Below are 15945 nucleotides of genomic sequence, written 5' to 3'. Positions count from 1 at the left end.
GAGATGTGATTGTAACGGTTTGATTTTAAATTATGATACCATAATCCTTATGATTGGAACTGACTTGTCTATGTGATCATGATGACATTAGAGGCGGTGTACCGTGCGCATGGCTGCAGAAATTAGACACACGACTTGTGGTCCGCTGGGTTCTGTTCTGTCAACGAGGAAGAAAGACCATCATCGATCGACATCAGAATCAGAAAAAGTTCTCTGATCTTTATCCCTCCGATGTCTGAGCTTTCTCGCCAAATTCCTCGAAACCAGATTCGTAGAAGCAATGATTAAACTTCGAAGTTCTTCTTCCTCATCTTCCACCGCCGCCACTAGCATCGCTACCTTATCTCTCTTATTTGCCCTAGTTTCTATCGCTATCTTCTACTTCCAACCTTCGTTTCAACCCTACATTGATCAAGTCAGAAGTTTCGAAGCCAAAGAAGTAACCCTAAACCTTACAGAAACGAATCCAAGATCCGACGACATCGTTCGAATCAAAGAAGAAACCTCTCGGAGGAATTACATCGTGAGGTTTCTTGAGTACAAGAAAGCGGAAGAGCATCGTATCTATCTTGAAGAGAATGTCCGGTTGAGCGGGTGGGAATGGATCGAGAGGAGGAACCCCGCTGCTTCGTTTCCGACCGATTTCGGTCTTGTTTCAATCGAGGACTCGGTTCGGACTGCGCGAGTGGAGGATATTGGGAAATTGGAGCTCGTCAAGGATATTTCGATTGATATGAGCTATTCGCGTAGCTTGTTTGTTAAGGAATGGGACAGAGTTGGTGCTTTTGTCAATGGGAAGAAGCGTCCTGGGAAGATATTCACCTCAATGTCTTTTAGTGAAGGAGGATATCATACACCGCTTAGTAATTCTACGTTAAGCTGGAAACGCAAGCTCACGATGCAGGTAGGATTTCTAGCTTCTTTTTCTAGCTACAATGCCGAAGCTGAACGTGCTACTGAATTCTTTCGTGAAGTATAGGTTAATGCACCTCTTACTCGTAGTTTTAGAACTTCAAATTAAACTGGAATGGAATTCTTATTGATATTTTATTCTTCATACCTTCTGAGCCATTTGATATTGTTACAGAGGTCCCAGGTGACGTCGTTGTTCGGAGCGGAGACACTCTGGGAGAAAGGTTACACAGGTTCAAAAGTCAAAATGGCAATATTTGATACTGGCATTCGAGCAAATCATCCTCATTTCCGTAATATCAAGGTATGCTTTGTCCAAAGAATAAATTCTACTCCTGGATGTGGTTACTTATTATGCTTTTTGCTAATCTAGATTTGGTATTTGTCATAAGATCAGTCTGTGTATCTAATCTGATGTTGTGATTGCATTGTAGATATTGCATTTGTTACATTAGCAAGTATGTAACTGAAAGTGGAATATATTATGAGTGCATTTGCAGGAGCGCACAAATTGGACAAATGAAGATACTCTAAATGATAATCTTGGACATGGGACATTTGTGGCGGGAGTTATTGCTGGTGAACATGCAGAGTGTTTAGGTTTTGCCCCTGACACGGAGATTTATGCATTTCGTGTGTTTACTGATGCCCAGGTAATGTATATTGAGCGTTAAGAATAACTTAAAACCATTGTTATGAAACAGAATTGAATATGCATTTTGACGTTTATTTCTTCGTGCAAATGTTCTTCTCTTTTATTTCCATTTGTCCTTGAGAGATTGATAAAAGATGGATGGAGCTATGATCAAATAAGATGTAACCCTAGTTTTATTGGGAATTTAAAGTTGTGTCATCATTATATTTGATTCCTAGTATATCCAAAATCTTGAAGATTAAGTAGGAGAGTTGAAGGTTCAGAGATATTGTCAGGTATATGAACTGTTCTGATAAGGAATTAGGGTCAAAGTAAGGAGATAGGTTGCCACCTTTGTCAGTAATATTATTTTTACTTGGTTTAGGGTTTTTTTTTTTAGCATCTGGCTTGTGATCGGCTATTGAGTATTTCAAGATCTGAATGGAGCTGGACCTGAAGAACAGGATTTCATGGCAAACTTAAAGAAATAGGGCAGAATGGCTAGATTGGCTGTAGATGTTTCGAAACTTAAAGTTATTTATTGACTTCTTTTCGGTTCATTACTATGCAGCTTTGTAAATACCATTAGCAGGTAAATATAGTTGAATGAGAGGCACCAGTTATTGGATATACACTACCAGCTCATAGGGCTTGAAGTTTGGTTTATATTGCAACTAGTAGTTACTTTATGGTTTGGGGTAAGAGGGCAAAAGCTGCAAAAGGTTGAGCATTTAAAACTAAGAAAAACTGGCTTTAAGGAGTACAGATAGAAAAGGAAGCTTGGGTACTGAACTGTGACAAATTTATGGAGCATAGTTTCAAGGGTCAATCACCTTGATAGAGAAGCACTATGTAGAGAAACTAGCCTCTTGCGCAGACTACATATGTTACAAGGGAAGTGATGGGTGGTTCATCCGACCCTGGTGATGAGATCCCTTTTTTCGTTTAACAGTATTATTGTTACTATTTTTGTAACATTCCTGATTTGGTATAAAGATATAATAAATTACTGAATGTTAGTGGAATTTTATTTGAAGAGTTTTGTAACTGTTATTACGACTGGAGATAATTTTGGGTATGTATTAGCTTCTAATTTTGGGTAAGGCTGCGTACATTATGACCCTCCCCAGACCCAGTGGTGGTGGGAGCTTTGTGCACCGGGTATGCACTTTTATTACCTCCTAAATATGGTGCTTTTGTGCTAAAATCCTTATTCCTATGTTCTAAACGTTAAAAAGTTGGCCTGCATCGTAGCATATGCCCTCTTGTATACGTAGTGGCTGTCATGGAGCTACAATATCAATTTCTTCCTACGTCGGAAAAACCGAAACTTATGTGTGTTTTCAAACTACAACTTTTAAATGCTAAAGAGAACTTCATTGATTCTTACCCAAATGAATTAATTTTTGGGAACTGTTATTTATTTTTTTTTTTTTTGTGTATGCGTGTGTGTGGGGGGGGGGGTGTTAGAAATACCTAAGAACATGATTAGTCCCCATTTGAAGCTGTCTCAACCACTTGCCCATACAATGAAAACCGGAATCACACACTAAATTGTAGAAGCTTTTCTTTTGTGACTGGCCCCAGTGGGATGTCTGAAAAGCCTGACAAGGTGTGGCTTGTGCAAGAGGGAATAACTTTCGTTTCATTCCAGTCTAACACTGCATGATTAGTCCTCGCTACAATTACTGAGAAACGAACCTCAAGGTACAGGTATGAGCTGCAATCAGCCAACCTGCATTTCTGACCATTTTGATGCATGCGTTTAGAGGCTTCTCTTCATTCATTTTTGTTACATATTTTCCTCTATGAGGATTTGTCTCTCACTTTCTCTTTTTTTTTTCCGTTATCTATATATATATAAATTTGTGGTTTAGATTATGAGAATTTTGTATTCAGTGTATTGCAGGTGTCTTACACATCGTGGTTCCTTGATGCATTCAACTACGCTATTGCAACCAATATGGATGTGCTAAATTTGAGTATTGGCGGGCCTGATTACTTAGATCTTCCATTTGTAGAAAAGGTGAACCTGCCCCTTTCTTGCTGTGGTTTAATGAATTGATTTGCTGACTTAACTTAGTTCTCAATGATCAATACTACAGATCCTCTATTATTCTACAACAATCTTCTTATTTGGAACTTGGCTGGTTTATTTTCTCAGATCTTGGGGACTAGCTAGAGTCTAATTTTTTACTTATTTTATTATAACTATTATTTGGGGGAAACAGCCTGAATCTTGTTCCTTTTTTTTTTCTTTATTTGTGCATCATTTCTTCCCAAAAATTGATTCATCGGGCACTATGTCTCCTCTTACATCATCTTATCCCATGAATCATTTGCTTCCATCATTTTATAAGATCATGCTTGAACTATATTATACTGTCGTTATAGCTTATCATTTGGAGAGATTGTCATGATATCTGCTTACATATCATGGATATTTGCATCTGGCTTAAATTGTTCTCTAGGTTTGGGAGCTGACAGCAAATAACATCATAATGGTTTCGGCAATTGGCAATGATGGACCACTGTATGGTACTCTCAACAACCCAGCCGATCAAAGTGATGTTATTGGTGTTGGGGGCATCGATTACAATGATCATATAGCTTCATTCTCCTCACGCGGCATGAGTACATGGGAGATTCCCCATGGGTAAAGTAACTCCATTCTTTTTCCTCTTTTTCTTTTTCCACTTTCGTTCTACCTCAGTAATTCATAGATATTAAATTAGAAAAAGGTTTTTCTACTCTGTACAGAGTAGAGAGTTATCGACTCGGCACACCTACCTGTGCCATTTGGAGTGGTGATATGGCAATTCCTGCCGTCAGATATGTAGAATTTTTTTTGGATTGGTTCCTGTCGAAATTCAGACTCAAATTCAATCATAAACCCTCCCATATTTGTTTATGAATCCTTATATCTTTCAGCCTTCTATGTACTGGTATGAACTGTAAATGGTTATTAAAGCTTTATTTCACCATTTGGGTAACTCCATTTGAGCTGAAACTTGACACATGAGCAGGGAGTTCAATGTCTACCCATTCACAAAATTGCAGCCATATCTAGCTTGCCACATGGCAGGAAAATATCTGTGCAAAGTAGATAATTCTCTACTCCAAGCATAATGGAGATCACTTGCCCTCAAATTAACTAACTAAGCTTTTTTTATTTCATTGGCCTACCGTACCAATACTTGATCTTTGGTTCTCCAGATAGAAGATCTAAAGATATTCCATTGAGGCAACCGAAGGAAAAAAAAAAAAAAAAAACCACAAATTATTAGTTAAATCCGAATATCTAGTGATACTAAGCATTTTTGTAATTAGATTACTTCCGATTGTTTCTGTGTTTCTTTGATTTTTGTGTTCTAGGACTGTATATGTTTGCCTACGGTGCAAGATAAATCTGTAGAAGTGGGCATATTTTAGTGGAAATAAGCCTTGGATTGGGTTCTATACATGTTGGGTCTTTGGTCCACTAGGTTTATTGTAATAGGACATTTAATGGGCCTAAATTAAAAATATGGGTAAGAGGAATGAATACGGGATTTGCTTTATTAGTTAGTCTAGTCAGAGTCCAATTTCTTTATTTTATTTGGTATTTAGTGTTTAGTTTGGCTAATAGACTCTAAGAGTTCAGTCTCATTTCAGTTTCTAAAAAAAAAAAGGGCATTCCCAATGCACTAGGCTCCTGCCACTGTGGGCTCTGGGGAGGGTCATAATGCATGCAGCCTTACCCTTGCTTCGCTGGGAGGCTATTTCCTTACTTAAACCCATGACCCTTTGGTCACAATGGAGCTACCTTACCGTTGCACCAAGCCCTATTTCAGTCTCTCTCCTGTATTATTTCAATTTCCTAGTTAGATTAAGTTACCTTATCACTTCAGAATTGATTTAGGCCATTCCTTTTTTGAATTTGAGTCTTTGTAAGAGGCTACAGCCTTGTACACAAATTTGAGTAATGAAAGATTGGCTTTAGCCTTTGGTTCTGTGGGTGATTCAGAATGCTCCCTGCTGTGGGTGATTCAGTAAGCTTCCTGGGATTGATTCCAGGAAATCTTGCTGATGATTCCATGGTTGGGATACTAGTTTTGATTTCATCCCTGCAGATCAGGTGGTGATGATTTGTAACCATATCATGTTCTATCTTTTCTCTTTCTTATCTATTCTTCTTAGTTCTCGGATCAGGTTGGGATACTAGTCTTGATTTCATCCCTGCAGATCAGGTGGTGATGATTTGTAACCATATCATGTTCTTTCTTTTCTCTTTCTTATCTTTTCTTCTTAGTTCTCGGATCAGGTAATATTCTCTCTATCCTGCACATACTTTCCTAATCTGTTTTTAGTTAATTATTGATCTGTTGGCTGTGTTTCTTGTTCTATAACTTAAGATTTCAACTCATTACCTCAATATTAAACTCTTTTTTCAGAATAAGTCATCAAAACCCAATATTTTCACCTTTTTTAAGAATCCTTCTTCAGGTAGGAATTCTGAATCTTTTAAGTCTTAGAATTAGAATCTGATTCTCAAACTCTGTTTTCAGTTCTGGGTATCAGTTTTAAATCTTAATTTATTTCAATTCTCAAAATTAGATCTTTCTACTGATTTCACAGAATCCTAATTCCAATCCGATTTCTTAACTTTCTGTTCAAAGTATTTTATTGTTAATTTCTAAGTCCTAATCTCAGTAGGATTTGACCATAACTTAAGATCTGACCAACAGATCCAAATCAAATCTTTTAGAGGTAGTTCTGACCTATTAATCGGACCTTCCACCAATTTATTGGCCAAATCAGACTCTTTTGATCTTTGGATATTTGAATTCTTTCAGATCTGATTTATCCTTTTTTCCGATGATCATGTTGCAAGCTGATCTCCTATTGGATCTCACTGGTTTGAGGTTAGCACTGCATATTCATAAAATGAACCTTTTTCATGTCCCATTTCTCAGAAGATTGTTGATCATCATCTGTATAAGTTAATTTAAGCAAATAAAACATCATGAGTATGAATGTTGTTTCATTTTGAGCTTGGTGCTTGCACTGCAGAGATCTTTACAATTAAGACATGTTGTGGGCAGCTTTTCCTCACTGGGTAAATTTTCTGAATGTTGTTAGAGGTAGCAATACTTCAGGCAACTTCCAACCCCACCCACTTTTTGAAGGTTATGGGTTGGCTAATAAGACCCTGATTTATTGTTAGGGATTGTTGATTTCTAATCTACTCACTATGGGCCTCTTACAATCCCTTAGCCACCAATCCATCCTGCTTGTCCAGGTTTTGGTTTTCTGATCCAACCTAGCATGTGTTAAGACAGTCGCCTACTTGCCCATTTACCTTCAGTGCACAACTCGGTCCAATCAACCAAACACCACCTTAACTATTCAATGCAGTTGGAGAAGGTTGGACCTTGGGACATTTTGAATCGGTTTAAAAGAATTTGGAGTTTGATAGTTATTACTGATTCAGTTTAACTTCTGACCAGGAAACTCCTGGTCAGGCTGCAAGAGTGATGATGTTACCCTATAAAGACCATTAGACAAATGATACTATAATTTGCATGGCGATGTTTGATGGATTATAGGTGCAATCCCTGTTTCCAGTGATTCTAAGTACGGAGGCTTAATTGAGCTGACCTTCTGCATACAGTTATGGTCGTGTGAAGCCTGATATTGTTGCATATGGGCGTGAAATTATGGGGTCTAAGATCAGTACAGGTTGTAAAAGCCTCTCAGGCACCAGTGTGGCAAGTCCAGTGGTAGCTGGTGTGGTCTGCTTGCTTGTCAGTGTCATCCCTGAGAGTAACCGAAAGGACATTCTGAACCCAGCAAGCATGAAACAGGCACTGGTTGAAGGAGCTTCAAAGCTTTCTGGTCCTAATATGTTTGAGCAAGGTGCAGGCAGACTTGACCTGTGAGTTTAGCCTTCTTTTTTTTTTTTTTTTACTTTCCAAAGTGTTATTTGCATTTTTTTTTTTTTTTCCCCTTTTTGTTAAGGTCCCATTTGTTCTCTTGGATTAATATCTACTGAATATATTGCTAAGCTTCTTTGCATCAACCAGGTTAGAGTCATATGAAATCCTGAAGAGCTATCAGCCACGGGCTAGCATCTTCCCAAGTGTTCTTGATTATACAGACTGCCCGTATTCCTGGCCCTTCTGTCGACAGCCACTCTATGCTGGTGCAATGCCTGTCATCTTCAATGCCACCATTCTTAATGGGATGGGTGTGATTGGCTATGTTGACGGCCCACCTACGTGGCACCCTTCAGATGAGGTGGGGAATTTACTCAATATTCACTTCACCTACTCAGAAGTCATCTGGCCTTGGACTGGTTATCTTGGACTGCATATGCAAATCAAGGATGAGGGTGTTCAGTTTTCAGGACTTATTGAAGGCAATGTGACACTCACGGTATACAGCCCATCACCTACAGGAGAGCATGGTCCCCGGCAGAATAGTACATGTGTGCTTCATCTGAAGCTAAAAGTGGTTCAAACCCCTCCAAGGTCAAAACGAGTGCTGTGGGATCAATTCCACAGTATCAAATATCCTCCTGGATATATCCCAAGAGACTCTTTGGATGTTCGCAATGATATCCTTGACTGGCATGGCGACCACCTGCATACCAACTTCCATATTATGTTCAACATGCTGAGAGATGCTGGCTACCATGTTGAAACACTTGGTTCACCTCTTACATGCTTTGATGCTCGGCAATATGGGACACTCCTGATGGTGGATCTTGAGGATGAATACTTTGAAGAAGAGATCGAGAAGCTTAGGGATGATGTAATAAATACTGGATTGGGGCTGGTTGTGTTTGCCGACTGGTATAATGTGGACACAATGGTTAAGATGAGATTTTTTGATGATAACACAAGGAGTTGGTGGACTCCAGTTACTGGGGGTGCAAATGTTCCTGCATTGAATGATCTGTTGGCACCATTTGGGATTGCTTTTGGAGATAAGATCTTGAATGGTGATTTTTCCATTGATGATGAGCAGAGTCGATACGCATCTGGAGCAAATATATTGAAGTTTCCACGAGGTGGGTATGTGCACAGCTTCCCCTTTCTGGATACCTCAGAAAGTGGTGCAACTCAGAACATATTGCAGACTTCTGGCATGACCAAGGTGAGCTGAGAAAGCTTCTTTATTATCCCTTATGATTGCTTGTAAAAATTGAAATCCTTTTCTGCTGTTATATGTAATTCTTGAAGCCTAAGAAGACTGGCAGTTATCACCCACCACTTCCCCCCCCCCCCAACCCCCTTCTTTCTTTTTTATTATTTCCAGCACTAGAAGTTCAATTTGGAACTTAAGTCTGTTAATCAGCATAGTTATTTTCTTAAAGTAGACCAGAAATTATACTGAAGAAAGCTGGAAACAGAGTTCCAAGTACATACTACAAAGCTGTCTTGTGAGCATCATTATTAGCCAATAGTAGGTTATCGGCTTATCACTAGAAAAATTGATAAAAAAATACATTTATTCAAAAAAAAAAATCAGTTTCTAGCATATTGCAAACATGATTTTGTTTCTGTTGTCTACGTCAGAACCTCTAATACATCTAAAATGTTTTCTACATTTAAACCTCCCACTCTTGTATTTCTATATTTCATTACACAGCAACACAGATATCTGACACCAGTGAATGCAGGCGGACTCCCCTATTCTAGGCCTCGTGGAAGTGGGTGGCGGTCGTGTTGCAGTATATGGGGACTCCAACTGTCTGGACAGTAGCCATATGGTGACCAACTGTTACTGGCTTTTGCGGAAAATATTGGACTACACTAGTAGAAATATCAAAGACGCAGTGCTCTTCTCAAAATTCACCTGGCAGGATGTACCCCTGGACGAGGATGACCGGCAGTTACCATCTCGGAGAACGGATGTGAACTTCTCTTCTTATTCTGCAGTTGTAGGTAAGGAGTTGATCTGCAAGAGAGACTCCAGGTTTGAGGTATGGGGGACTAAAGGTTATGGCCTTCAAGCAAGGGGGAGGAACAGAAAGCTGCCTGCATATCCTATTAGTGATACAGGAAGAGATTTGAATTCAACCATGGAGAGCTCCAATTTAGAATGGAACAAATTGCGGAAGAATGAAGCAAATTTTCCTGCTAGCATTTCTGGAAACAGATATAGCAGAACAATGGATCTCTTTGGATTGCTAAACAGAGATGAGGTGAGTATGAGATTTGGTTGCATGGATTTTTTCCGTCTTTCTTACCCTGTTAGAGGGAGGTTCCAATGTTCTACTTCTTCTCTTGACACTGTTATGGCGAGCTTCCAGTGTTTTACCTCTTCTCTTGTTGATGAAATGTTATATGTTGCTGACAGATACTCATTTTTTCTTGTTGCTTGCAGCTTGATATGCCAATTCAATGGCTTGTACCAGCTATTATTGCAGCTTCTGGTAAGGGGACAATAACTGTGTAACACAAGTTATCTGAATTCTTATGCATTGTGATGTGCTGACACATCTACTGTTCCTTAGGTATTCTGCTGCTTCTAAGCTTTTGGAGAATTCGTCAAAAGCGACGCCGGCGTAGGAAGGGGTCAGGCTCTGCTTCTAGCCGTTTTCCTAATCCATAATCCCAAAAGATTACTTGGGCAGTTGTCCATACCAGTAAGTTCACTGTTGGTCTGGAAGTTTTTCAAGTTTCCACATCAGCATTGCCGCGGAAGTTAGTATTGTACCCATGACACAGCATAGTAGAAGGCGCTTTCTGTTGGCTTGCAAGGCCTGTCTCTCACATTCATACCCATGGGATTGGTTAGAGAAGCAAAGTTCTCTTCTTCAGAAGATATCTTTGACAAAATGACATTTGGAACCCTAAAGCAAATCCGTTCTGTCACGATGCCAACACCTGAAGGTTAATTGGAAGTCATGCTACATCAGAAGATTTCTTCCCCTCAAGATCCAACAGAAGAACAGGAAAACTAACTCTGAAACAGTTACCAATACTTGTCAATGAAATAGAAAATAGGAATGGACGTTACATCTTTATTTGTATCTCCCATTTACAGTCATGACTGGTGGATATCATCAGATTTGCTGGTCATTGTAATCGTTACGAGGAGAGTAATTCTTTTCGAGCAAGATTCTGGTTTTTGCTGATCACTTGCTTTTCTGACTTCTTTTTACCCCTTTTAAATTGTAGGAAGCTAGACTATCACTGTACTCTAGATCATCCGTAGTAGAGAAACCTGTTGTAACTATATTTTTAGAGGTAGAAACTCTGAGATCCATCGAATAACATTTTGAAAAACTGACATTGGGTTGGGATCAAATTTTTGGGCAATGATTCGATTTCTATGGAGCTACAAGAAGTAATGGATATAGCAAACACGCAAAAACAGTAAAACATCATTTAAGATTTAAAAAATTTCAGTGAGACATGGAAGTAGCAGCAATGCAATGTAGGCGTAGGCCTAGAGGACTGGTAGCCCAAATCTGACTAGTAAAACATATTTAAGATCTAAAAATTTTAAGTAAGCACTTTAAGAAAATATATTTAACTACTGCATTAAAGGATGTGGCACCAATGCAATGCAGGCGTAGGCCCAGAGGACTGCTAGCCCAAATCTGACTAGTAAAGCTGCAAGAAATAAACAAATGGTGAATAGATTCAGAATCACTCTCTCTCTCTCTCTCTCTCTCTCTCTCTCTCTCTCTCTCTCTCTCTCACACACACACACACACACACACAACACACACAAACTAACTAACTAACAATAAATAAATAAATAAAAACAAAAAAAAAAAAGCATTTTCCGTGAATATTTCCAAACGGAATTGTCAAAGAGCTATCTATTGTTTTTATTGACCTGAGAAGGGCTTACGACAGAGTCCTTAGAGAGTTAATCTCAAAGATGCAGTGCTCTTTGTATGATGAGGTGGTGATTAGTGTGAGAACTAAGGGTGGTCAAGAAGCGAGTTCCCAATTACTATTGGGCTTCATCAATGATCAATTTTAAGTCCATATATGTTTGTGCTTGTAATAAACGAGTCGACCAAAATTATTCAAGGTGAGGTTCCATTGTGTATACTACCCGTTGACAATTTTGTATCATTAGATAACACGAAAATAGAGCTCGATGGTAAATTGGAGTGATGAAGATCAACCTTGGAATCAAGAGGCTTTAAGATAAGTAGAACAATGATGAGTATGTGATTGTAATTTTAGATATACTACAATGGACAATGACATGGTGACTATTGAGGGGAGAGAGATACCAGAAAGTGACTTTTTAGATATTTGGTATCTGTCATACAGAAGGCAGGCGATATAGAGGATGATGTGTCACATAGAATTGAAATGGGATGGACGAAGTGGAGAAGTGTATACGATGAAGCTTTGTGTGACCAACATGTCCCTATAAAACTTAAGGGGAAATTCTATAGGACAGTCGTATGCCCGCCTGTAATGTATAGGGCGGAATGTTGGGCAATTAAGAAGCCGCATATTGATAAGTTGTGTGTAACGGAGATGAAAATGTTAAGATGGATGTGCGAGAGAATTAGGAAGGATAATTTAAGGAATGAAATCATTAGAGCAGAGTTGGAGTCTCCCCAATCCATGATAAACTTTGGGAAAGTAGTTTGAGATGGTATGACAATGTTCAATGAAGGCCATCAAATGCACTAGTAAGTATGAGTGATCTAATCCAAATAAAATGATGTAAAAGAACTAGGGGCCGGCCAAAATGACTATAGGAGAAGTGATGAGGAAAGGTATGCATAGATTAGGTCATACCCCAAGTATGACATCGAATAGAGCATATTGGAGATCCATGTAGCAAATTTCATCAGTTGTGTTTTACTTTGTTACTATTTTTGTGATCTGCTTCATTTAATTTTTACTTTTTCTTTTACTTTCCTTCGCTTGGATCCATGAAGTCGATCCTATTAAGTTGGGACAAGACTTTATATTATTTTTTATCAGAATTCCATGCAAGAGAGTTTACGCAGAAATTTCCACCAACGTGAAGAGAGAAAACAAGTATCAACTTAGTCCTCCCGTCTCAATGACAACTTGGAAGTAAGAAATTAGGAACAAATTTAGTAGAAAATCGACCATAATTGGATATAAAGTACACCACATTGATCCGCGTTATGAGGTGCAATGACCTTGGTAATTTCTCTGACGACAACATTAGGAATGATAGCAGACAATCCATCAATATTCCAACAATTATTAGAGATGAAGAATTAACTCTAACATTGGGTCCCATCAGGGTGTTCACAACTGGAACCTGACAATTGGGAAGTGAATGTAATCATGGGTCAAATAAAAAAAAAGTAATACCATGCAATCCCAACTTGATGCGAACCATTTTTTGAAGGTAAGAATCAAGACCACACTTTTCGGAATCCATGACCCTTTTCTGATGAGTCTGAGCCAATTTGTTAAGATGGGAGTTGGGAGTGAAAATATTATCAGCATGAAATACATGTTAGTGAGATGAAAGACGGTGACAGTAAAGGTGAGATAAAGTTAATCTTTCCCACCATAAGAGTGTTGGTTGGTTGGGGAAAGATAACAGTTCTTGTAACTTTTCCATTGTCCCATTCTAATATTCGTTTGATTGAAAGAGAGATGGAGAGAAGGAAAGACAGATTGGGGATTTTTTTTTTTTTTTTATGCTTGCTGCCCAGTCCGCAAGGGGTTTGCTAAATTGCGAGTTTGCTTGGGGGTTGCAACGATTGCTGTTGGTGGCACTGAAAGATTGAAACCCATTTTCTAAACTTTAATGTACCATTCTCTGGCTTGGAAAGATCAGATCGATTGAAGAGGAAGAGCTGCCAGAACCAAAACAGAGTAAATGAAGAGCTGTCGGAGCACACAATCGGCATCATCTTCTTCTTCGATTCCTTGTGATTGCAGAAAGGGTGGATGCAGAAAAGGGTTTCAAAGGGTTTTGGTGGATTTCAGACTCGGGTGGGTGCAATGGCAGGTGCAGCAGAAGGGCAGGGGTAGGTGCAATGGCAAGTTGTAGCAGCTGGGCAAGGATGGCTGGTGGTTCATGAATTCGACGGCTGGGCAGGCCGGGTGATGCACAGTGTCATGATGCTCTCAACCATCTCCCAACCATTTTCCCTCAGTTTCAAGCAAAGTCCCACCTAATAAAGGTTGGGGTGGGAGATATACAGTGCCACATCAATCAACAAGGAAAAAGTGATGTTCAGTGATTGTCAACCCAAAATCCCACCCCCAATAACCCAAGTTTCAAATCAATCAAGGTGAAATAGTTCGTACAGTTATCCCCTGTAAATCCCATTCCAACAAAACCCATCTAAACAAGGCCTTGAGTGAAAAATCGAGGTGTTAGAGAAAGTATTTACCCCTTTTGTTATTCTTGATTGCTTTCTTCACCCTCAACGTATCTGATGGCAATACTAACAACGATTAAGGGCAAATTTGTGGAGTGGCTGCCATTGATCATGAAAATCACCTGTAGATTGATGGCAACTCCAGCATGGATTGTCCTCCATGAATTTAATTCGAACTTTCTGCTAGGACTGAGTGAACCCGCTTGACCCCCATGTCACCCCATGTCATCCTGGCCATCCCGTTTGACAAGGCCAGTTTGCCCAGCTACGTTATGTGCTCCTCACAGTATGATGTATGGTTAATTATTTAAGCCAGCCAGTAGGAAAGTCATACAATAGATCAGTAAATATTAACATATATGTCTCAATAACCTGCAGAGAAGGCAGTTTAAATGAGTCTGGAAGCGAGAAACAGGTACACCATGGGTGCATCTTCATTTCTATGACCACCCGGCTTTACTATACAATGGAACCCCTAACAACCTTCCCTGAATTATTACTGCATAATGAATGATGAAATGAAGTGGCCTTTACACATCACAATACAAAGCCAAATGTCCCTACAAACACCCTAACATTCACAGCCACTAGATCGCTGTTGCCGAACTCCACCAGCCATGTCAATGGTTTCAGGAAGATATCTTCACCAAAAAAGGCAATGTTAGTAAATGCTATAGATCTACCAAGCATCTAATGTCATTAATTTTTATTTTATTTCTTTTTTTGGGAGCGGGGAGGAGTGCCCTGAAGCATCTATAAACAGTGATGGGCAGATGATAAATCAATAATAAGGATGAAGAAAAGGCAGAATCAACAACCTCACAAGAGAAGGAAAGAAAGCCAGCATACTCACATTTCTTCTTCGGGTTCGTTCTTTAGAGCATTCTTGGCTATACACTCAAAAGCAGCCTCCACATTAATACCCTCCTTTGCAGAAGTCTCAAAATAGGGAATGTTCCCCTTGGAGGCACACCATGCCTTTGCCTTCTTTTCAGATACCTAAGTTAAAACACAAGCCCCATACAAAGTTACACAGAACATCATCACAAAAGAAGTCCAAGAAAACAATATAGCCAAGAGATTTATTTTTTTCTTTCCTGAATATTTCATAAGAAGGTTGTAGGCTATGTTTGGTTGCAAGGGCATTTAACGGGAAGGGAAATGAAATTTTTAAACTTAAAAAATAAACTTTTGTAATCATTACCACAAAAGTTTCTTTTAAGTTCAAAAATTTCACTTCCCTTCCCATTAAATTTCCCTTGCAACCAAACATAGCCGTAATGTATCCAAAGTGCTGAGAAAAAAAAAACCAGCTTACCACCCGGCTGTTGCCACCATCAACATCTATCTTGTTACCCAACACTACAAATGGAAAGTTCTCAGGGTCTGATGGACTTGCCTTAAAAAATAAACGAAAAATGTTCAGTCTTCGGTCATTCAAAGACTAAGGTTTCTGCTTATTTAAGATGCTTGCACTATTGACTACCTGAATCAGAAATTCTTCTCTCCAATTGTTGAGGTCATCAAATGATTTCATGACATTCACATCATGGACAAGAACGCAGCAGTCTGCCCCACGGTAAAAAGCAACACCAAGGCTTTGGAACCTCTCCTGCCCAGCAGTATCCCATATCTGAACAGATGATCGATAAATAGCTCAATCTCAACATAAAGATAGTTACAACATGTGAATATCAAAATATTCCCCCAACTTCTTGGGAATATTTTGATATTCCCTAGCAAGGTACCCTAGACTTAAAGAAGACCCCTCAATCCCACTCTCCCAAAAGACCAAAAATACAAGCATCAAATAGTAACAAGATCAAATCAGCACGAAACTACCCTTTTCTAACCATCCATTTGTGTGCTTAAGCACTATCAGTAATAAGAAGACCAGTAATACAATGAGAACATCTTAAAAAGGAAAGTAATGGCATATCTCATTTATCCTCAAGAAAGTATTTGAAACAAAATTTTAATAATCCCTCCATGACCCCCCACACAATAACCCAAAGAAAAAAAAAAAACAACCTTGGGGCCTACTTATCAAAAAAAA

The 15945-nt window shown here is 39.0% G+C and overlaps 2 protein-coding genes across 2 annotated transcripts in view; one reads left to right on the top strand and one right to left on the bottom strand.

The window, feature by feature from the left end:
- Positions 1–110: 110 nt before the first annotated feature.
- Positions 111–10676, top strand: LOC122077037 (subtilisin-like protease SBT6.1). The gene is made up of 10 exons (XM_042642780.1): positions 111–904; positions 1088–1216; positions 1413–1565; positions 3456–3572; positions 4018–4202; positions 7200–7463; positions 7612–8686; positions 9213–9737; positions 9920–9968; positions 10050–10676. The coding sequence occupies exons 1-10, from the start codon at positions 281–283 to the stop codon at positions 10145–10147; spliced, it is 3219 nt and encodes a 1072-aa protein (XP_042498714.1). The 5' UTR covers positions 111–280; the 3' UTR covers positions 10148–10676.
- A 3533-nt stretch (positions 10677–14209) lies between these two features.
- LOC122075778 (ras-related protein Rab7) overlaps positions 14210–15945 on the bottom strand; it is a 3722-nt gene continuing 1986 nt past the window's right edge. The window contains exons 4-7 of the mRNA XM_042640940.1: positions 15376–15522; positions 15208–15288; positions 14743–14888; positions 14210–14530 (exon numbers count right to left, since the gene is read on the bottom strand). Of these exons, the coding sequence (XP_042496874.1) occupies positions 14461–14530; positions 14743–14888; positions 15208–15288; positions 15376–15522 (444 nt within the window). The 3' untranslated portion in view covers positions 14210–14460. The remainder of the gene's footprint in view (positions 14531–14742; positions 14889–15207; positions 15289–15375; positions 15523–15945) is intronic.

Source organism: Macadamia integrifolia, chromosome 4 (assembly GCF_013358625.1).
Source record: "Macadamia integrifolia cultivar HAES 741 chromosome 4, SCU_Mint_v3, whole genome shotgun sequence".
NCBI lineage: Eukaryota > Viridiplantae > Streptophyta > Magnoliopsida > Proteales > Proteaceae > Macadamia > Macadamia integrifolia.
The sequence above is the reverse complement of the archived record's forward strand: the minus strand, read 5'-3'. Positions and strand labels throughout refer to the sequence as shown.

Excerpts from the sequence above, each read along its gene's own strand:
- LOC122077037 (XM_042642780.1), top strand. The coding sequence starts at position 281 with ATGATTAAACTTCGAAGTTCTTCTTCCTCATCTTCCACCGCCGCCACT. Across the intron at positions 905-1,087 it reads AACGCAAGCTCACGATGCAG|AGGTCCCAGGTGACGTCGTT; the intron begins GTAGGATTTCTA and ends ATATTGTTACAG. Across the intron at positions 4,203-7,199 it reads ACATGGGAGATTCCCCATGG|TTATGGTCGTGTGAAGCCTG; the intron begins GTAAAGTAACTC and ends TTCTGCATACAG.